This window comes from Canis aureus, chromosome 17 (assembly GCF_053574225.1).
Source record: "Canis aureus isolate CA01 chromosome 17, VMU_Caureus_v.1.0, whole genome shotgun sequence".
In the NCBI taxonomy this organism is placed as follows: domain Eukaryota; kingdom Metazoa; phylum Chordata; class Mammalia; order Carnivora; family Canidae; genus Canis; species Canis aureus.
In genome coordinates this window covers 11,866,455-11,888,525 of record NC_135627.1, presented here as the reverse complement: position 1 = coordinate 11,888,525, position 22,071 = coordinate 11,866,455, and the positions used below count along the sequence as shown (strand labels likewise).

Here is a 22,071-nt window from a genome sequence, read left to right as displayed (position 1 = left end):
TGAGAATCATCATCAGTTAATAAATGGTATTTAAAGCCAGGAATTGTTGAGCTCCCCAAGGGAGAGTAGATAGATAATGAAGAGAAGGATTCTAAGGATTGAGCCTTGAGGCATCAGTGTTACTAGGTTAGGAAGATGAGGATTCAGCAAAGGAGACTACCTTTGCTGGAGATTACATGAGTTAATAAATGTTTATTATGATTAAATATCTTCTCTAGTTTTACTACTTTCACAGTTGAACACACAGCTGACTTGCCTAAATCCAGTATGCATTGGATTGATTTGCCAGTTTTGGTATAACTAGTAATGTCTATCTCTGCTCAATTTAAATTTGAGACCTATCCCTCTGATTCCTTAGTATCTATACTTTTCATTAAGGTTAAGAATGTTAAATAATTGTACAAACATTGCTACATTTACAGAATGTAAATAGCAATGAGGCCAAAACTAAACTCTTGGCTGACAGGTGGCAGCAGTGGGCCACACCTGAAGCATTCATTTGTCAGCTAATGCACAGAAGCTGGTTTAAGTGTTTTAATAATATACAAAACAATGGACTACTTAAAAGTGAAACATAGGCAAATTTTTTTTAATCATGTGTAATGAAGTTCGAATGTATTGAATGGTATATAATTATGAGCGATATAGGGATCCCTGGGTGGCGCAGCGGTTTGGCGCCTGCCTTTGGCCCAGGGCGCGATCCTGGAGACCCAGGATCGAGTCCCACGTCGGGCTCCTGGTGCATGGAGCCTGCTTCTCCCTCTGCCTATGTCTCTGCCTCTCTCTCTCTCTCTCTCTGTGACTATCATAAATAAATAAGAATTAAAAAATAAAATCTTTAAAAAAAAAATTATGAGCGATATAGAGTTATTTTAGTAAATTATAATCTTAAACTAGGAAATATATTTTTTAAATGAAGCCATAAATGGATCCTAATAAAGTAAACTTACATGTTACGAATATCATTATTTTTACACATATGAAATAAGTCCTAGACTCCGAAATTGGAGGAAATTTTGGAGACTCCGAAATTTTAACATTTAAATTACCAATTTTTGTTTAAGCCTTATTTTTTGTATCAATTTTATTATTAAATAAGATCCTGAAAATTGATAATCTTTTCAAAGGTGAGTAAAAAAATTATGTTTACCCTGATTTTTAGACATCCAAATCTGACTTCTTGTATCATCACAGTCTGTTACTCACTGCTGCATCTCTCTTACCTGACACATAGGAGGCATCTGTGGACTGAAAACTTGTCTGCTTATTACTAGAAAGCCTTCTACTCCACAATTTCTAAAACATCAGAGGACATTACTATAGAAAGACTAATGTTTCATTTTGTTCTACATGTAGTCTTTTTCCCCTTCTAGGATTCAGTTACATATAAAAGGTGGGTAGATTGAAATTATAAAAAATATATATAAAAATAAAAACTATTACTTATCAAAAGAAAAATTGATTTAAATTTTTAGAGAAACAGTAAGATTAAAATTTAAATGTGATTGAGCAATGAGAAATTTAAATATATATATTATCATTACTAATGCACTTAAGTAATTTAACGAGACTAGTATTTTTCCTCATGGGATAGGTGTGAAGGACCTAGATAATTTTTAATTTGCTTTTCATTTTATTTTAATACAGTTTACATTTAATAAGGAGGAAACCTGCAAGCTTGTCTGTACAAAAACATATCATACAGAGAAAGCTGAAGACAAACAAAAGTTAGAATTCTTGAAAAAAAGCATGTTACTGAATTATCAACATCACTGGTAAGACATGGAGATTTTGGACTTTTGGTATTTTCCTTTTCTAGATGACACCTCTGTTTCATGAATATATAAGTTACTTCATTAACTGTATAAAATATAGCAAATCAATTGATTTTCTTTTTTTGTTGCTAGTAATAGCATGAGGTATGACTTTGACTTGCCAAGGATTACTAAAGTTGATGGCTTACAGTATCATCTTTTAACTGCATAGATTACAGTAATATCTGGTACTTCTTTTGTCACATAGACTAAAAGTTCTCTTTTTCATATGTGGTTGACAAGAGCATTTTTATACTTTGGGAAAAGGACCTACATCAATCATCTAGAAAAATACTGTTATTTTATATGTGGAGGCCATGAAAAAGATGGTGGGAAAACAAACTTAAATTTTGTGTAATGTTTAATAAATAGCATCTACTTCAAATACAACACTTGTATTTTGAGTAATCTGTTTTTTATTTTATACATGTGGTGTTACATTAACTAGATCTTTACCAGTTTGCGTTGTAAATCAGAAAGCATTTAAACCTATTTTATTTTTGCTTCTAAAGTAGTATTGACATAAAAAATAAAGGTAGTATTGATTCACTATACAGAATTCGAATGTTGAATATTTAAAAAGGGGTCTAAAGAGCCAGCTTTTCAAGTATAACTATTGTTATTCTTCCAGGTAATTTTGCTGACAAATGCCTCTATTCTATGTAGGGTCTTAATTTACATGTTTTACATCTTCTGAAAAGTGGAGATACTGAACAGAAAGACTGTCTTCATGTACTTCTCTTGAATGTTTATCAGTATCTCAAACTGTCTCATTGCCCAAACCACAGGAGGTTAGGAACCATTGATTTCAGTTTGACATGCCCAGATCCTGTGATTGGAGCCTGTCATTCTATTGCTCCTCCCTTCCATATACATGGAACAAAAAAGTCCTCAGAAGGGGCAGCCTTGGGTCATTTACCCATCCGTGAACTAGTCTGTAACTGGGGAGAAATTCTGATTGGCCAGATGAGTAGAATCTGGTTCAGTGTCCTAAACCATATAGGAATAAGTTTCAGAGGTGTTCATAGCAGAACACCCCTAGAATGAGGAGGAAACTTGCCCATTACATTTGTGTGAGCTTCCTCCTCGTGTGGCCTTCAGTGCAAACACAAACTTGAAATTTCCTCATTTCTTTGTTTCTAGTAAGCCAAGAGCTTTTTTCTTCTAAGCTACTGTGAGAAGATTAGCTAATTGCTAAATCAGTATAACTTGAATACGTTTGCTTATTCATAAATAATTGAAATTTCCCTTGGTACTTTCTCTTTGCTTCAAATTGTTCTTTAACAGCCTTCAAAATAATATCTGAGGCTCAGTTCTTACAGTTTTATGTTAGCTTCATCCACCCCTATTTACTCTAATAGCTACTCGTTTGTTGACAAAATGAAAGAATGGCTCTTCAAGTCTATAGGTGATTTTTTAGCTGTTTCTTCTACTGTCTGTTCTTAGAATGCTACTGCTTAGAGGCTTGCTCCTAAAGGTAATAGAAGCACCTCTTCTTCGGTAGCCTCCTCAGAGTAAAGTACTTAGAAATATATTTATATTTTTTAAGATTTTATTTATTTATTCATGAGAGAGACAGAGAGGCAAAGACAGAGGCAGAGGGAGAAGCAGGCTCCATGCAGGGAGCCCGATGCGGGACTTGATCCCGGGTCTCCAGGATCATGCCCTGAGCCAAAGGCAGACGCTCAACCACTGAGCCACCCAGGCGTTCCCTAGAAATATTTTTAACTAATTTATGACACAATTAATATAGGTACTACTTTGATGCCCAAATGTATATAATAACAAGAATAAATAATTTAAAATAGTTTGTAAAGTTAGAAAGCATTTGATAGTGAAATTGATTCAATAATTTGTGATGGGTATGTCAATTGTAAACTTAAACTATAGTCTGTCTAAAAACTTGAAGATGCTGGGCAGCCCCAGTGGCGCAGTGGTTTGGCGCCGCCTGCAACCAGAGGGGTGTGATCCTGGAGACCTAGGATCGAGTCCCATGTCGGGCTCCCTGCGTGGAGCCTGCTTCTCCCTCTGCCTGGCTCTCTCTCTCCTTCTCTCTCTCTGTGTCTCTATGAATAAATAAATAAAATAAAATCTTTACAAAAATATTAAAAATTAAAAAAAAAACTTGAAGATGCTGGTTATTCAGTCTTTATCTGTTTGAGTCCTTTTTCACTGTATCAGAATGAAAATAAAATTTTAAGTATTTTTGGTGTTATAAATTCAAATAGCTACTACTCCCTCCCTAACTTATTAGCAAGGCAGTAATTGAAAATTATATTCTTTAAATTTTCTTAGATTTATTTCCAAGTATTTGGTTTTTTTTAATGCTATTACCAGAAAAGGTTATTGTGTCAAGATATATAAATGGTGCTTAAGATGCTTGCTTTTAAAAAGCCTAAATTGCTCCTTAATTTTTCATTTTGTAACTAGCACTATAATTTTTATGTAGTATTTTTTTGGCTATGATAGCATAAAGATGTTATAATCAATATATTGCCAGTATATATTCATTGAATGGACTTAATTCTCTACCTAAAAATTAAAGCAATTAACTGATTGTTTAAGCCTCCAAAATACCTGAATTATTTATTTTATATAGCATTGCTTTTATGCTTCTAATATTTTATAAGCCTTTTTCATGAAAACTACTAGCCTGCTGATTATAATAATAATGAACTTAATAGTAGGTGATTCTAAAATTTGGTATATTGGGTACTATTAAATAGCATTTAAATGTGACAAGACATGTTTTATTAGGTCATTAATGTACACCTTGGATACATATAGAATCATATTTTTACTTCCTAAGGCATACATTAATTAACAAATAAAACATGCCCTGGAGTGTCATCTTATGACTGTAATATAGCTAGTATATTTTTAGTAATTTTTTTAGATTTGTATCCTGCAGTGTGCTCTTGGGATAGGGGACCACATGCTCGGACTTTAATGTAGTTAGTGCTACAGAACCTTATTCTTTACTTATTTATTTTTATCCCCCTTTTAAGTGTGTTTGTTTGTTTATTTATTTATTTACTTATTTAAAGGTGTATTTTCTTTTTTTTAAAAAAGATTTTATTTATTTATTCATGAGAGACAGAGAGAGAGAGAGAGAGAGAGGCAGAGACACAGGCAGAGGGAGAAGCAGGCTGCATGCAGGGAGCCTGATGTGGGACTCGATCCTGGGTCTCCCGGATCATGCCCTGAGCCAAAGGGTGACACTCAACTGCTAAGCCACCCAGACATCCCTATCCCCCCTTTTTAAAGCTTTTTCCCACTATAGAACTTTTCAACTTTGTTTCTCTAGTTTTATAGCAGCATTTCTTTCAGACACAAGTTGGATTTACTTGGCTTTAATAGATAATACTATAATTTTCACTTTTTCACCTGGCCCTTAAGTTGACTCTTTTCCCATTTTGCAGTTATGTTCTTCTTTACATTGAATTACTTAGTAATAAAGGACATTTGCTTCTATACTGTTCCATTAAATTGTTCTCAAGGAACTAAATACATTGCTTTGCACCTAATTTAGAGCTTTGAGTATTCTGCTAAAGGTAAACTATACTTATTTATCTAGATAATGTTATTATTAAATTAGCAAGTCGGCAAATTAATTTATAAAACTCTCTTTCCTATATACACTTATAGTTTCAAAGAAGCTGTATTTTTCTTCACTGTAGTGTATCCAATATTGGAATAGTGCTATTATTTCTGATACATACCATATCTTAATAAAATTCTTTTATTATAGTTTTGACATCTTAAGGCATTTATAGACATTTAAATTTTGTTAAGTGGTAACACAGCTTGGGCAGTATTTCTTAATCATGTTTGATGATTTCTAACTTGACTTTTATTTCTGTGCATAGGATTGTTGATAATATGCCTGTAACGTGGTGTTATGACGTTGAAGATGGTCAGAGGTTCTGTAATCCTGGATTTCCTATTGGCTGTTACATTACAGATAAAGGCCATGCGAAAGATGCCTGTGTTATTAATGTAAGTTCATGAAAAACTCTGCTACTTTTTAAAAATGTTTTTTGGTATAGAAGGATTCTGTCTTTACCTGGACAGAATTTGTTATATTCATTGAATGAGTACAATTCAGATGTTCTAAAATACAACTGCTTAGATCTTAAATTTAAACCAGATTAACAATGTATAAATTTAATTTTAGAACTAAAATAATTCAGATTTAGTTCTGTATTCACTGAGAGTGTCTGTTATATGGTAGGCACTGTGCTAAGGGCTGGGACTTTGTATGTTCTGACTCTATTAAAAGTTTAGACTCATAAATGTATATATTTTTTAAAAAGCAGATTAGTGGAGTGCCAGGAATACCTCAATATTAAGTCCATGAAATTTGTATCACAAATTTAAGTCCATAAAATATTATATTGCACAAGTTTGATATTATACCTGTTTTAAAAACTAAATGCATAGTTTATTGCCATTCTTTTATATTTAAAAAGGATAGTAAAGTGAAGATGTTAACATATAAAGTATTAAAATTATTGGGGATATATATTAAATTTTATGTAATCAGGTCAATCCGATTTAATCTCTTAATTAATATTACCTGGTAGTAGAAGTTAGCATGAGCTTGATCATGAAACTGGTTACATTAGCTAATGCTTTTGGGAGAGTTGACCAGAAACACTTGCATAATTTAAGTTTTTTGTTTAGTCTGAAGTTATAAAACTTCTAAGGAGGAAAAGTGTTGAAATGTGGAAGATTTAGCATGTTCATAACATGTAACATTTTAAAATTTATTGTTAGTTTTGTCATAAGTGGAAAGATAGAAAATGTTAGATGTATTCTTTTTTAATAAGTACCTACTTTCATGTAAGAATTAAAATATTAAAGAAGCATAATTTGTACTCTGCCTGTTAGTTTTGGCTGATAGAGAGTTAAGCTTAAAACTGAAACATTTTTATGGGAAGGATTAAAGCTCTGTCTAAGCTCAAATATTCCTACTTGTGCCTCATTTTAAAGTTTTGTTTTGACTCTTGTATAGCCAGTTTTCTACCTTTAAGTTCTGTTCCACAGTCAGAATTCCATGAAAGAGATACATTTTACATCTTTAACCATGTTGACATCAAAATATACTATCATGTTGTTGAAACTGGGTCCATGGGAGCAAGATTAGTGGCTGCCAAACTTGAACCAAAAAGGTAACTATACAAACAGGTAAAAAGTAAACAAATGTGGGGGTGCTTGGCTGGTTCAGTCAGAAGATCATGTGGCTCTTGAGCTCAAGGTTGGGAGTTTGAACCTCACATTAGGTGTAGAGGTTACTTAAAATAAAATAAAGGGGGCACATGGCTGACTCAGGCAGTGAAACATGTAACTCTTGATCTCAGGCTCATGAGTTCAAGCCCCATTTTGGGCATACAGCTTACTTTAAAAAATAAAATGAAAAGAAATAGAAAAGTAAGTAAATGGAAGTGAAGTTGTTCCCAAAGAATAAATATTTAGGGCCCAGTTAATCAGTATTCTAACATATAATCTGGCATTTCAGGATTGATTTTACTAAAACTCCCTTTAGGAGCACCTGGGTGGCCCAGTCTGCCATTGCTCAGGTCATCATCTCAGGGGTCCTGGGATCAAGCCCTGCATTGGGTTCCCTGCTGGATGGGCAGCCTGCTTCTCCCTCTCCAATGCTTGTGCTCTTCTGCTTCCCCACCCCCTTTCAGGTAAAGAAATAAAATCTTTAAAGAAATAAAAAAATAAAACTCCCTTTAGTGTGATTTGCTATTGAGTTATAGGTTGTGCAGATTTATTTTTCTTGTTATGGTAAGTAGTTAAGCCAAAGTGCGTTTTTGTTTTGTTTTTTAATCAAGAAGTTTTGGCAGTTTTACTGTATCAGCTTGAAGTGAATAATGTGACTGATTGGGACGGTGTTTCTTCTTATAGTGGAAAAGCATTGTCTCTAATATTTGCAACTTGACTTCTTATCAGAGTCCCAAATGAGCTGATTTTTAAGGTTTTATTTTTTAAGTGATCTCTATACCCAACATGAGGCTTGAATTTACAATCCTGAGATCAAGAGTTGCATGCTCTTCTGACTGAGCCAGCCAGGCACTCCCTCAGATGAGCTGAGTGCTATCATTTCTAAAATCTCCATGCAGTGTTAGATGCCATTGCCTGACAGGTCATTCAAAGGGCATCTCTTCAAGTTGTCAGTATTTTTAGTATGAAAGTACCTGTCAGTTATTCATGGGATCCTATTTTGATTATTCCTTTTTGTTTGTTTTTTCATGACTTCCCCTCACCCCTCATTTAATTAGCCTTTTCCCCCATGCCACTGGTGGTAAAGAAATGCTTGCTGGGGTGCCTGGGTGGTTCAGTTGGTTGAGCCTGGGACTCTTGATTTAGGTTCAAGTTGTGATCTCAGGGTTGTGGGATCCAGCTTTGTGGGGGGCTCAGTGCTCAGCGCCAAGTCTGCTAGAGAGGCTCTCTCTCCCTTTCTCCCTCATCCCACTGTGCACACACTATCTCTCTCAAAATAAGATAAATAAAATCTTGGGATGCCTGGGTGGCTCAGTTGGTTGAGCATCTGCCTTTGGCTCAGGTCATTATCCCAGGGTCCTGGGATCGAGCCCCATGTCAGGCTCCCCACTCAGCAGGGAATCTGCTTCTCTCTCTCTTGTCTCTCTCTCTCTCATTCAGCCCCTCCCCCACTTGTGCTCTCTCCCTCTAAATAAATAAATAGCTTTTTTATTATTATTATTTAAAGATTTATTTATTTATTCATGAGAGAGGCAGAGACACAGGCAGAGGGAGTAGGCTTCCTGCAGGGAGCTGGATGGGAACTCGATCCCAGGACTCTAGGATTACGCCCTGAGCCAAAGGCAAATGCTTAACCACTGAGCCACCCAGGCGGCCCATAAATAAAATCTTCAAAATAAAATAAACAAAATTGCAAAGAAAAGATTCCCTCTCTCTCATAGCCCCTCTGTCTCACCTGTGCTCTCTTTAAAAAATGCATACCATTATAAGATGGCAGTTACTTTAAACTCCCTTAGTGTTTGTTTTTATTTCTTAAGGTATTTATTTATTTATTTTTGAGGATTTATTTATTTTAGAGAGCGCCAGTGTGTGCAAGATGGAGGAGGGGCAGAGGGAGAAGAAGGAAAGTAGACTTCCCATTGAGCAGGGAGCCAGATGTGGGGCTTGATCCTAAGACCATGACATCATGACTTGAGCCAAAATCAAGAGTTGGACGCTTTATTGACCCAGCTGCCCATTTTTTTTGAGATAGTTAAATGCTTTTCAAGTATAGTGCTTTTAAAAGTTTGTCTCTAATTTTGAGTAATAATTTCTTACACATATTTATAACTAAGTACATTATTTATATGAAGTAAATATTTGTAATATTAAATGTGGCATGAATAATTTTGCCTTTGACTGTGGTAGCACTGTAAAATATGTACAGAACTTCTAGTCTTTACCGCATTTTTTTAAAGCTATACTTTATCAGCATCTTGCCAAAATGTTTTTTTCCCACAGCTTCAAACATACCCATATAGATAAACCGGACTGCTCTGGACCCCCCATGGATATAAGTAACAAGGCTTCTGGGGAGATCAAAATTGCCTATACTTATTCTGTTAGCTTCCAGGTGAGTTTGTTTTATCTCTGGAATAACTCAGAAATTGATTTTAAATTCATACTACTTAAACTAATTAAAAATATTAATGATTAACCTTGTCACATAGATAAGCTTTTAATGAGCTGATATGGAATAGTCAGTGCACTAGGCAACATAATCACACTCAAAACTTAAGTCTCCATTTAAATGAGAAATATAGTAAATTGGAGAATTAAACTTGATTAAATGTTAAGTCATAAGAGATACGTAGAAGACAAAAGGTAAAGAGGCATAGAGAATAGTCTGAAAATGTCAAAGATTTAGGTAACAAGCATTTGGGAAAATGACACTATTTTGAAGTCTGGATTAGTATAAATTTTAATGGAGAGTTGATAGTAGATGATTTATATAGATTTTTGGGGAATTCAAGGGAGTGTTTTCATTTATGGATAAGTTTCTTGGAAGGAAAGTAAAAGTTCACTTTATGAGAATCTTAGGCAATATTCTACTTCTTTTTTTTTTTAAGATTATTTATTTGAGAGTAGGAGTAGGGCAGGTAGAGGGAGAGAGAGTCTTAAGCAGACTTCACATTGAGTGTGGAGCCCAACACAGGGCTCAGTCTCACCACCCTGAGATCACAACCTGAGCCCAAAGCAAGAGTCAGATGCTTAACAGACTGTGCCACCCAGGCACCCTCCACTTCTATTTTTAATAAACTAACTTGGCAATCAAGTATAGTTACAACGTTTATTCTCCTCATGTAGTGTGTAATTTTGCAAGCCTAGTGCTATAAACACTATATATTTCTTTTTAGGTATTAAGAGCTTATTCTGGGTGACACCTGCCAGATGCTCAGTTATGACTCTATTGTTTCATAAGCATAGGTGACATCAAAAAGAATAAAAATTAAGTACAGCTCTAAATTTTGATATCTAAAATAAACTTTTGCTAGCTAAAATTTATTTATTTATTTATTTATTTATTTATTTATTTATTTATTTATTGCTAGTTAAAATTTATTTATTTATTTTTAATCTTTTTTTTTTATTTATGATGTCACACACAGAGAGAGAGAGAGAGAGGGGCAGAGACATAGGCAGAGGGAGAAGCAGGCTCCATGCACTGGGAACCTGACATGGGATTCGATCCTGGGTCTCCAGGATCGCGCCCTGGGCCAAAGGCAGGCGCTAAACCGCTGCGCCACCAGGGATCCCCTAGTTAAAATTTAAAGCAAGACTTCAAAAAAAATGCAGGTAACTAGGTACTTATAGGAACTCTTATTATTTTTTATTTGCTACCGAATCTCATTTTGATTTTCCTGACTTGAGTTAGAGCTAAAGTCTGAAACTCATGACTAATCCAAGTTATGATAATGAGAAATAACATTTGTTAACTGAATGGAAGGTCTGTGGAAATGTTTAAATTCTTAATATACTTTGTCAGCAAATGCTTATTTGAAGAGTTATGTTTTCTTTGATCTTTGTAGGAAGATAAAAACATCAGATGGGCATCTAGATGGGACTATATTCTGGAATCTATGCCTCATACCCACATTCAGTGGTTTAGGTAAGAGTACAGAGTTAATCCACTTTAGGTCTGTGCTTATGTTTTGTCCCTTTGAATATCTTCTTTATTCTTTAATCCTCTCTAGTTCTCCAGAAGTCTGGGCTTTTGAGTTGGATAGATACATGTGCTCAATCCTGGCTTTAAGTCACTGTTTGTGAGTCAGGCCAGGTCACCGAGTTATTCAGAGTCTGTTTCTTTATCTAGAAATACCTGCCTCACAAGTCTATCCCTGAGGATTAGAGGAGAATGAATGAAACAGAACATTTGACCACTTTACTTGAAATGGAAGAAGCCACTGCTCATGTTAGGACTATTTATTATTATTCTCTCTTCAAAGCATGACTCAAAATTTTTATCTGGATAGTTGTTTATAGTGCCATCACTCTCCTTTTCCTACTTTGTTGACTGCCTTTTGACACTCATTAACTTACTGAGTAGATTTGTCATAAATTTTTTGAGGACACAGATCTTTGTTGATCCTGGCAGCTTGTATTGCATTTATTTGGGCATAGTACTTATTTAATAATGTTGACCACAGACAAAAAAATTCTAGTTCTCAAAGGATTATAAGATTGTTATGATAAGTATATAAAGTTATGTATCCACTAGAAGGACACAGTTCTTTGAATCTGTTGGATTTCAGGTCAAATTTTGATTTTGATCAGTACTGTTTTAATGTTACTGGATAAATATTTTAAAAAGAAAATTAAGCTACAGATTAATCCTGACATGCTTATTTCTACAGCATCATGAATTCCCTGGTCATTGTCCTCTTCTTGTCTGGAATGGTGGCTATGATTATGCTACGGACACTGCATAAAGATATTGCCAGATATAATCAGATGGATTCCACGGTGAGGGAAACATTTGAACTGTTCTTTGGTCTGTTAAGGATAGTCTTTATTTTATTCTTTGGAAAAAGTTGAAAAAATGGCTTTAGACAGAATCTTTCTTCTCAAAAGTTATCCTGAATTCACCTTTTCAAATAAGAAATGATCCTTAAGGGGATCCCTGGGTGGCGCAGCGGTTTGGCGCCTGCCTTTGGCCCAGGGCATGATCCTGGAGACCCGGGATCGAATCCCACGTCGGGCTCCCGGTGCATGGAGCCTGCTTCTCCCTCTGCCTGTGTCTCTGCCTCTCTCTCTCACTGTGTGCCTATCATAAATAAATAAAAGTTTAAAAAAAATTTAAAAAAAAAAAAAAAAAAAAAAAAAAAAGAAATGATCCTTAAGAATTGGTATTCTCTAGAAACTTAGGCAATCCAGTATTCAGAGCTGCACTCTTCACAGCCCCATCTGTGTTAGTGGATTGTGTGGGGTGGGTGTAGGTGCACAGCTCCAGGTCTGTCCCCTGTTTTCAGCTCTCAGATTGGCCATTCACAGCATGCACCCAGCTTATGAAACAGCAGGGCTGAGTGGAATTAACTCCCAAGCAGGTTTTATTTGTGTGTTTAATTTTTTAAAATTAATTTTAACTGAAGTTTATCATTTCAGCATTTTGGTATGTTCAAAGTTATTTAATGTCCCAACTTCATTTATTCTCAAAACACCTTAAGTTGCATATTTTACTTCCTATACTTTTTCATTGTATAGCAGCTCTTTGATGAAATTTCCACAAAAAACATAGTGACTTGTAATGAATACAAAAAACCCAGATTTTATTGCTTTCTTTTCCCTGACTTCTTAGCCTTTTCCCCATAACTTTCTGTCCTAATTAGAAAAAGAACATATTAATGTTACTAAGATTTTTAGCATTTCTGTGCTACAGTTTCTTTTCTGTTACTTTTATTGATTATTTAATTAAAATAATTTCAAGGGGGATGCCTGGGTGGCTCAGTGGAGCGTCTGCCTTCTGCTCAGGGCATAATCCTGGAGTCCTGGGATCAAGTCCCACATCGGGCTCCCTGCATGGAGCTTGCTTCTCTCTCTGCGTTCTCACGAATAAATAAACAAAATTTTTAAAAAATAATAATAATAATAATTTCAAAGGCAGCTCCGGTGGCCCAGTGGTTTGGCGCCACCTCAGCCTGGGGTGTGATCCTGGAGACCCGGAATTGAGTCCCACGTCAGGCTCCCTGCATGGAGCCTGCTTCTCTCCCTCTCCCTCTGCCTGTGTCTCTGCCTCTGTCTGTCTCTGTCTCTCATGAATAAATAAAATCTTTAAAAAAAATTTTTTTTCAAAATATTCTTCATAGTTGGCAATTTCAAATGATTGCTGAGCTAATATATATATATATTTTTTTAATTTGTGCAGAGGTGCCATGGATACAGGGCATGGCAACCCTGCTTCCATTCTTGCTCCCATTCCCTTTTCCTCCCTTACTGTAGTGGTCAGAGTCTGTTGCAGCATAATTCAGATCATTTTATTCCTGATCACAGCCCTCCTCCAGTGGCTTCTCATTTTACTCACAGTGAAAGCCAGAGTTTTACAATGGTTCATAGGCCCTACAGTGCCCCTGAAGCTCTGCCACAGCCACACTGGCCTCCTTGCTATTCCTTAGAAACATCAGGCATGTTCTCAAACCTGAGGCCTTTACACTTGCTTTTCTCTCTACCTCAGATGTTATTTACTCCCTCGGATATTTAGATTAGTCTTTACTAAAATAGGATCTTCCCAGTAAGATTTTCCTGACCATCTCATTAAAATTCACCTCCCTGGCCCCCACACATCCATATCTAAGTATTCTCTACAGTACTTACCACTATTTAATGTACTCTATATTTTACTTGCTTGTTTTATTGTCTGCCTTCCCAGTGAGAACTTGTACTCTAGATGGATTCTTCTGTTACACTCACTGTAGTATCTCTGATATTTTGAACAGTGCTGTGCTTATAGGTGGTACTCAGTAAATATTTGTTGAATGAATGAATGAGTCATTCCTTGATGTACAAGCTTTGTTGATGCATTGCTGGGTTCAGGATAGGTAAAAAGGTATCCAAGGACTACCTCCCAACTCCATTCTACCCCCCACAAAAGTGAGCTGAGACCAGAGCAGGAAGCAATGCAAGCACAAGAGGTAGGTTGGAGTTCTCCTTTGAGTCAATGCTTATGTAAAGTTTCTAACCATTGGGAGACTAAACCTTGGGTCAGTAATGGGAGAGCTGAACCTCAGTCTTCTCCTGTATTAAGCATGAATTCTTGAAGGGGAGCAAAATGATTCTAGATTAGTAAGTGCCTTCTGATTCTTGTCAGAATTAAGTAGAAATCCCTTGAGGCAAAGTCTCCCAAATTTAGGTTTGTAGGATTCCCTCAATTTAAGATCAATAAATATGATCTAGGGACGCCTAGGTGGCGCAGTTGGTTGAGTGTCTGACTCTTGATTTTGGCTCAGGTTATGATTTCAAGGTTATGGATTGTGCCCCACATTAGGCTCTGTGTTCAGTGAGGAGTCCTCTTGGGATTCTCTCCCTCTCCCTCTGCTCCTTTCCGCTCCTGTTTCTGCAAAAGAAGTCTAAAAAAAAAGGACCTGTTAGAAATTCACAAAAATTTACAATAAAATAACACGTTAGAACTCCCCCTGAAGTCCTAAATATGAAAAAATAACAAATATTTAGGTAAAAGGAACATGATGTGTCCCTAAGCAGAAGAAGTGAAAAGAAATCCACATCTAGATCAACCATGACAAAAACAGAACACCAGAGAAAAAAGATCTTAGAATCAGCCAGAGAGGGGGAAAAAACTTGAACATCTGCAAAAGAAAAACAACTAAATTGGAAATGGAAGCTCAGAGACAAAACGTCTTATATCAGTGAGAGAAATTAACTGTTTACATGGAATCATGTACCCAGAGAAGGTATCTTTCCTTTTTTTAAAAAAAAAGATTTTATTTATTTATTCATGAGAGACACAGAGAGTGAGTCAGAGACATAGGCAGAGGGAGAAGCAGGGTCCCCACAGGGAGCCTGATGTGGGACTCATTCCCAGGACTCCAGGATCACGACCTGAGCCAAAGGCAGAAGCTCAACCACGGAGCCACCCAGGTGTCCCAAGAAGGTATCTTTCAAGAATACCTTTTTCAGATAAACTGAAATAGTGGACCACAGACCATTATCGAAGGAATGTCTATAGAAGTAAACTTTAGCAGTTAGCAGTGAATCATTGAGTCCATTAATCAATCAGACCTGAAGAAATTTCTATAGAAGTACTTTAGCAGAAAATAAATAAATAAAAACCAATACTAACGAGATATTTAAAAAGATGGGTGAACAAAAAGATACCAAATAAATATTTTCTGTTTTTAATAATAGTCTAAATTTGGAGATTAACAAAAGTATATCAGCAAAGAAAAAACAAATTTGATATATAGTATTGGATAAAGTGAGTGGCCAACTGCTTAAAAAATAAGGTAGATGCCACCTTTATTCTTTATGTTAAATGAAAATATGAAACTATAAAATACTAGAACACATGAGAAGTTATTTTTAAACTTTGGAGAAGGGTAGAATTTAAGTATCACAGAGAGCCAGAAGTTATTAAAAAAAAAATGATTGCTCTATGATTACTGTGTTAAAAAATTTTTTTGAGTAGTAAGAAATACCATTAAGTAAAAAGATAAAAGTCAAATGGGAAAATATTTAGCACATGTCACAAACAAAAAGTTAATGCCTTATAAATCCTAAAGTCATTACGAAAACAGTCAGCAGCCCAGTAAGAAACCAGGCAAGGTACATGAAAAGAGAGTCCATTTAAAAGAAACAAATGGTCCTTACACATAAAAAGATGCAACATCATTCATAATAAGAGAAATGTAAAATAAAACTGCAGTGCAAGATTCTTTGCTCCTCTGGCACACTAGCAGATATTAAAATGTTTGATAATAATAATGTGTTGGGGGATTGAGGACACGAGCACTTTGATACATAGCTTATGAGAATGTAAATGGTATAACTTATGAAAAGCACTTCAGCAATATTAGTTCATTTTTTTTTATTTTAATTTTTATTTATTTATGATAGTCACACAGAGAGAGAGAGAGAGAGAGAGAGAGGCAGAGATACAGGCAGAGGGAGAAGCAGGCTCCATGCACCGGGAGCCCGACGGTGGGTTTCGATCCCGGGTCTCCAGGATTGCGCCCTGGGCCAAAGGCAGGCACCAAACCGCTGCGCCACCCAGGGATCCCGCAATATTAGTTTATAATGTAAATAATTCGATCCAACAATTCAGTTCTTAGAAACTAACTTGGATGGAAAGGTTTTATTATTACTGCTATTTTTAATTTTAAGACAGTGTATTGCTTATTATAAAAAATTTCAAGAAACCCAAATACTCATGAATAGGGACTGATTTTATAAGTTATGGAATATCCATGTAGTGGAATACTGTGTATTCATTAAAAAGAATGAGGCAGGGGTGCCTGAATGGCTGTCAGTTAAGTGTCTGCCTTTGGCTCAGGTCATGATCTCAGGGTCCCTGAATTGAGCCCCACATTGGGCTCTCTACTCAGTAAGGAGTCTGCTTCTCCCTCTCCTCCCTGCTGGTGTTCTCTCTTGCTATCTCTTCTCTCTCTCTCTCAAATAAATAAATAAAGTATTTTTTTAAAAAACCAGAATGAAGCAATTCTGTATACACAAATGTGGAAGCATTTCCATGATATTGGACTATAACAGCAAGGTGTGAAATAATGTGTATAATATGCTACCATTTATGCAAAATGAAAAAAAAAGTATCTGTGCATTTCTTTATGTATAGGTAGAGTATCTCTGCAAAGATAATAAGAAACTAGTCACATTTGTTTTCTCCAAAGAAAGGGGACCTGGCCCTTTATGGGAAACTTCATTTTCATTTAACTCTGGGTTTTTTAGTGCTTATTCAGTAAAAAAGTAATGAGAAATCTCTCATCTGTAACACTACTGCGCCTAAACAAAAAAAGGTGAATGTACTTTTTTTCCCCTCATACTTTTAATGTAGACCTTCAGAGAAGCACAGAGATTTAGTATACCCATCACTCTGGTCCAGCAGTTCTCAGCTCATTCAGTCTTGTTTTAGAATCCCACGAGTTCCTCCCTTTCAGTTATTTTGAAGCCAATCCAAATATAATTTCATTTAAACCATTTAGAGCCCATATACTTTTAACAAAACTTCAATTTGTACATTCCTTATAAATGACTGACTATAATTACCTGGTGTACATGGAAGTATTTTTATTTTTACTATTGTCTTTTATTAGCCATTGTAAGAGCAGGATTAGTACCGACATAAAATCCATGTTTCAAATTTTAGTTTATATTTACTAAAAAATATGTATAAATGTAACATACTATCAATAGTATTGTCTACTGCTCACAAAGATAGAAGTTTGGGAATTTGGGGTGGAGATCAGCTGCATCCTGAAGGAAATGTCAAGAAATGAGCCTGAAAAAGTTACGGGGGCCAGAGTAACCTGTAAGCAATACAGTTTGAAGGTCACGGGGAAGCTCTTGAAGAATTTTAAACAGCACTGACATAGCCAGGTTTGTGTTATAGGAAAATCACTTTGTTTTTTAAGATTTTATTTATTTATTCATGAGAGACACAGAGAGAGAGAGGCAGAGGCAGAGACACAGGCAGAGGGAGAAGCAGGCTTCATGTAGGGAGCCCGACATGGGACTCGATCCTGGGTCTCCAGGATCAGTCCCTGGGCTGAAGGCGGCACTAAACCGCTGAGCCACCCGGGCTGCCCAGGAAAATCACTTTGAATATGTGGAGAATCGGGGCAAGATTGGAGGTATAGAAACCATCCAAAGGTAGTTATGGAACTCCTGGGGATAGAATGATGGTAGGGAAGAAAAAAGGAGGTAGACACAGATAAACACAGGGGTTGTTTAGGAGGTGGGACAGATTATTGGTTGACTGGTCTATGGAGAAGGTAGAAGAGGGAGAAAAAATAAAGGACCCTCCTGGTTGTCATATTGAGAAGTAACTGAATAGAAGCAAGGGCAGGAACACAGAGGTCAATGTAGTATATGTTGGAATAGCCAGTTGAGAGGTAATGACTTGAACCTGGAACGAGTATTAGATTCTACTGAAATATTTTGGAGGTATTGCTGAAGATTTGTTAAAGGACTATGGTCAAGATACGAAAAAAGGGAAGGAATCAAGGAGGATTCCAAGGTTTTGGGAACTGAACAGCTGGCAAGATGGAGCTTTTACTACTGGGTGACCAGGGATGGGGCTAGGGGCGGGGATGGTTCCTGCAGAAAGAGTAAGTTGAGGAGAGAGAATCCATTCAGGTGTGGATAATTCTCTTCAGGATGCCTATTAAACAACCAGGTGGAGCTGCTTGTGTATTTGTGTCAGGGGAACAGTTAGGCCTGGTGGCAATCTTATTCATATGCTCGTAGCTAACTCTACCATACCCAGCAGAGTGGCTGTGAAACCTAATACCATTCACTCATTTTGGAGATTAGTAAATGTAGATTGAAAAGGATTGGGCAGCCTGGGTGGCTCAGCGGTTTAGCGCTGCCTTCAGTCCAGGACGTGATCCTGGAGACCTGGGATCGAGTCCCACATCAGGCTCCTTGCATGGAGCCTGCTCCTCCCCCTGCCTGTGTCTCTGCCTCTCTGTGTGTGTGTGTGTGTGTGTCTCTCATGAGTAAATAAATTTTTAAAAAATCTTAAAAAAAAAGAAAAAGAAAAGGTTAGAGTGTGAGTAAAAATTAAATCATTAATTTGGATCATAAAACTTGACTAGAACTAGGTAAGTATCATATGGTAGTTGTCTATGTTTTTAAAATTTCTTAGTAACTTTTAAATTAGTTTAAATTATTAACTTTATTTAAAAATCAATTCAAGAAAACTATGTAAAACCAAAACTTCATAAAACTTCAGAATTGAAATAAATACTAACATTTGTAAGTTTAAAAAAAAATTCTGTATCAACATATTCACCAGTGAACAAACTGTCTAGCTGTCCTGTGATACATGTCAGTTAAGCAACTTAATTCCCATTTTAGGAGGATGCCCAGGAAGAATTTGGCTGGAAGCTGGTTCATGGTGATATATTCCGTCCTCCAAGAAAAGGGATGCTGCTGTCAGTCTTTCTAGGATCGGGGACACAGATCTTGATTATGACTTTTGTGACTCTGTGTAAGTATTAAGTGAAAATTAAAAAGTAAATACTTTTTCTAAGTGATTATTTGAAAACCAGTCTTCCAGGGCACCTGGGCAACTCAGTCGGTTAAGCATCCAACTCTTGATTTCAGCTCACGATCTTGATTTCAGCTCATGATCTTCAGATCATGGGATCCTGCTCCAGGCTCAGCATGAAGTCTGCTTGAGATTTTCTCTCTCCCTCTGTCTCTGCTCGCATGCTCATGTGTTCTCTCTCTAACATAAAGAGATAAAGTCTTTAAAAACAAAACAAAACAAAACAAAACAATGAACCAATGTTCCTAAGTGAAGTAGGTAGGCTACTTGATGAATATGTGTGCTTTGGCTATACATCACTTGGGGGCAAGGTTAGCTGTGCCAGAAAACTGACTTCATATCTCCCTTAAAACTGCATAGAGACCAAGCCTTTGTCATGGGCTGGGACTGGAGGTGATTAGATAACCTGAAGACCATCTGGGTCTGAGTCTGGGTGATGTGGAACCAGGGTCATAAGGGTTGACGGTGCCACCCTACCAGGAGCAGTATGATTAGGATTCTAAGATGTTTTTGACTTCCACTGAGAAAAACAAAAAGGAAAAGAGGAAATAGGGTAGGAAGCTTTTTGTAGACCTTCCTCATCTTGGAAGGATATAGGAAGCAAGACTTTTTTTTCTCTAGCAGTGTTCAGGAGAGACCTTCCTACACAACAAATACCTCTCCTTTGTGCCACCTGAAAATCTTCAGAAATGTTATTACTTAAAATTTTTTTGTCAACTAGGACAACCTTTTTTTTCCCCCCAGATAGCTCCTTCTCCCCCCTTAGAGTTATTGATCAGCCACAGGGATGGTTCTAAGGCCACTCTATGGGAATACAGTATTTCTGCAATTTTCCTAATTGTAAGAAAAAGGTTTATGAATAGAGTTCTCTAAATTTTGCTATTACTTTCCTTATGTTTCCTTTATTGGTGCCTTCTGATGAATAATAACAAATGAATTATTACTGGAAGAATTCAGAAACCACTGACCTTTTAATAATTTTAATGAACGTTCTTATATTTGATTACATATTAAATATATAATACCAAAGTCATTTTATGTTAGTAAAATTACTCCAGATTTTTATGATGGAACTATATAAAATGCTTTACAAAGAAGATTCTCACTTCTAGGTGTCTGGCACCTGAATAAGGTTGAGAACCACTGATTTGCACCTTTAGGCTTACTTTGAAGACTAACTTGAAGATTAATTAGAACATGTATCTTTATCTACTTAGGTAAGGAGATGCAGCTGTGATGGGTAGACCTAGAATTCTTGAATATATTATACTGAAGAGGGTAGATTGGGAGAAGTCATCATGGCAGAGATTTAGACACAGTCAGAGGATAGCATGAAGGCATTAGATCCCCCAGAGAGCCAGGAGCTGGAGCAGAATGGATGCTTTAGGATAAAATTCTGCCTAAAAATTGTATTGGGAGTTGTCTTCTGTCATCATCTGGTTCTTGTTGGGGTCTGCTAGAAAGTGAACTCATGAGGAAGGAAAGATTCAGAGAACCTAGGGATTATTTTCCTTAAATGCTCAAATATGAACTTTCTCCTTCAGAACAGTCCATTTCTCTGTTCTGGGGAGAATGAGGGTGTGCATTTTGGTTGAAATTTGAATAGGTCTTCTAAAGTTCCCCTGGTTGGTTTCCTGCTCATGAGTTTCTCCTTTTGCCCCTCAGTTGGTGCTGAACAGAAGGTGTGGGTGGACATGTGCTTGATGTACACCTCAGGGAAACACTGGGAACTTTCTTGCTACTGGAATTAGAAAGTCACTTGGATTTCTTTCTGAGCAAAGTCATAACTTCCAAATCCCAGCTTAAATCCAGGAATCTCTATAAATATAAGATAGCATGTTTATTCTTATTAGTCAGGTGCATTATTATAAGGAAGAACAAATAAAACCAACCAACTAAATAAAAGTAGAAGCCAGAATTTCTCTGAGTCAGTGACCAAGTCCTTCAGTAATTTGTGTTCCGAAAGCCAATGTGTACTATGAAATCTTTTTTCTCTTATTTTACTCATTGATTAGATTTTGTCTTGTCTTTGAATGTTATAAGGTAATTTTCACCCAGAGGACCCGGTATTATTTTTTTAAAGGAACAAAAGTGGGACTATTTCATGGTGAGAATATCTTTATTCATATTAATTTTTAAAAAGCTGTACTTGATGGGGGCACCTGGGTGGCTCAGTCAATTAAGTGTCCAACTCCTGCTTTTGAAGCAGGTCATGATCTCAGGGTTATGGAATTGAGCCCCGCATCGACTCTGAGCTCAACATTGAGTCTGCTTGAGATTTTCTCTCTCTTTCCCTTTGCCCCTCCCCCAACTCATGCTCACACTCGCTCTCTCTAAAAAAAATAAATGTTAAAAAAAAGGGGGGGGGGATCCCTGGGTGGCGCAGCAGTTTGGCGCCTGCCTTTGGCCTAGGGCGCGATCCTGGAGACCCGGGATCAAATCCCACGTCGGGCTCCCGGTGCATGGAGCCTGCTTCTCCCTCTGCCTATGTCTCTGCCTCTCTCTCTCTCTCTCTCTCTCTGTGACTATCGTAAAAGAAAAATAAAAAATTAAAAAAAAAAGAACTCTGCTTGAATCTCAGAAGAGCTGAAAGTCCTTGTGAATACCCAGTCAGCCTTCCCTGATGATAGGAAAGGTGGAGCCTGTTGACATAGTACCTTACAATATTGCTAAGATTTAGTGTGGACCCTATGGTAAGACCGTGTATTCATGAATTTATTTAATTGTATTTAGTTTCTTGTTTAAAAAATGAGGTCGTCTTCTATCATTTCACAAAGGAAATAGTAACCAAATTTATAACTTAAAATTACTTATTTTTTTAGTTTTTGCTTGCCTGGGATTTTTGTCACCTGCCAACAGAGGAGCATTGATGACTTGTGCTGTGGTCCTATGGGTGCTGCTGGGCACTCCTGCAGGCTATGTTGCTGCCAGATTTTATAAGTGTAAGTAAAAGCCACCCTGAATGAGTGTCAG

General features: G+C 36.6%; 1 protein-coding gene across 1 annotated transcript in view; it reads left to right on the top strand.

The window, feature by feature from the left end:
• Positions 1 to 22,071, top strand: part of TM9SF2 (transmembrane 9 superfamily member 2) — a 63,208-nt gene that overhangs the window by 19,545 nt on the left and 21,592 nt on the right. The window contains exons 4-11 of the mRNA XM_077855090.1: positions 1,648 to 1,775; positions 5,684 to 5,813; positions 6,864 to 6,988; positions 9,327 to 9,438; positions 10,895 to 10,974; positions 11,720 to 11,828; positions 18,906 to 19,038; positions 21,921 to 22,040. Of these exons, the coding sequence (XP_077711216.1) occupies positions 1,648 to 1,775; positions 5,684 to 5,813; positions 6,864 to 6,988; positions 9,327 to 9,438; positions 10,895 to 10,974; positions 11,720 to 11,828; positions 18,906 to 19,038; positions 21,921 to 22,040 (937 nt within the window). The remainder of the gene's footprint in view (positions 1 to 1,647; positions 1,776 to 5,683; positions 5,814 to 6,863; positions 6,989 to 9,326; positions 9,439 to 10,894; positions 10,975 to 11,719; positions 11,829 to 18,905; positions 19,039 to 21,920; positions 22,041 to 22,071) is intronic.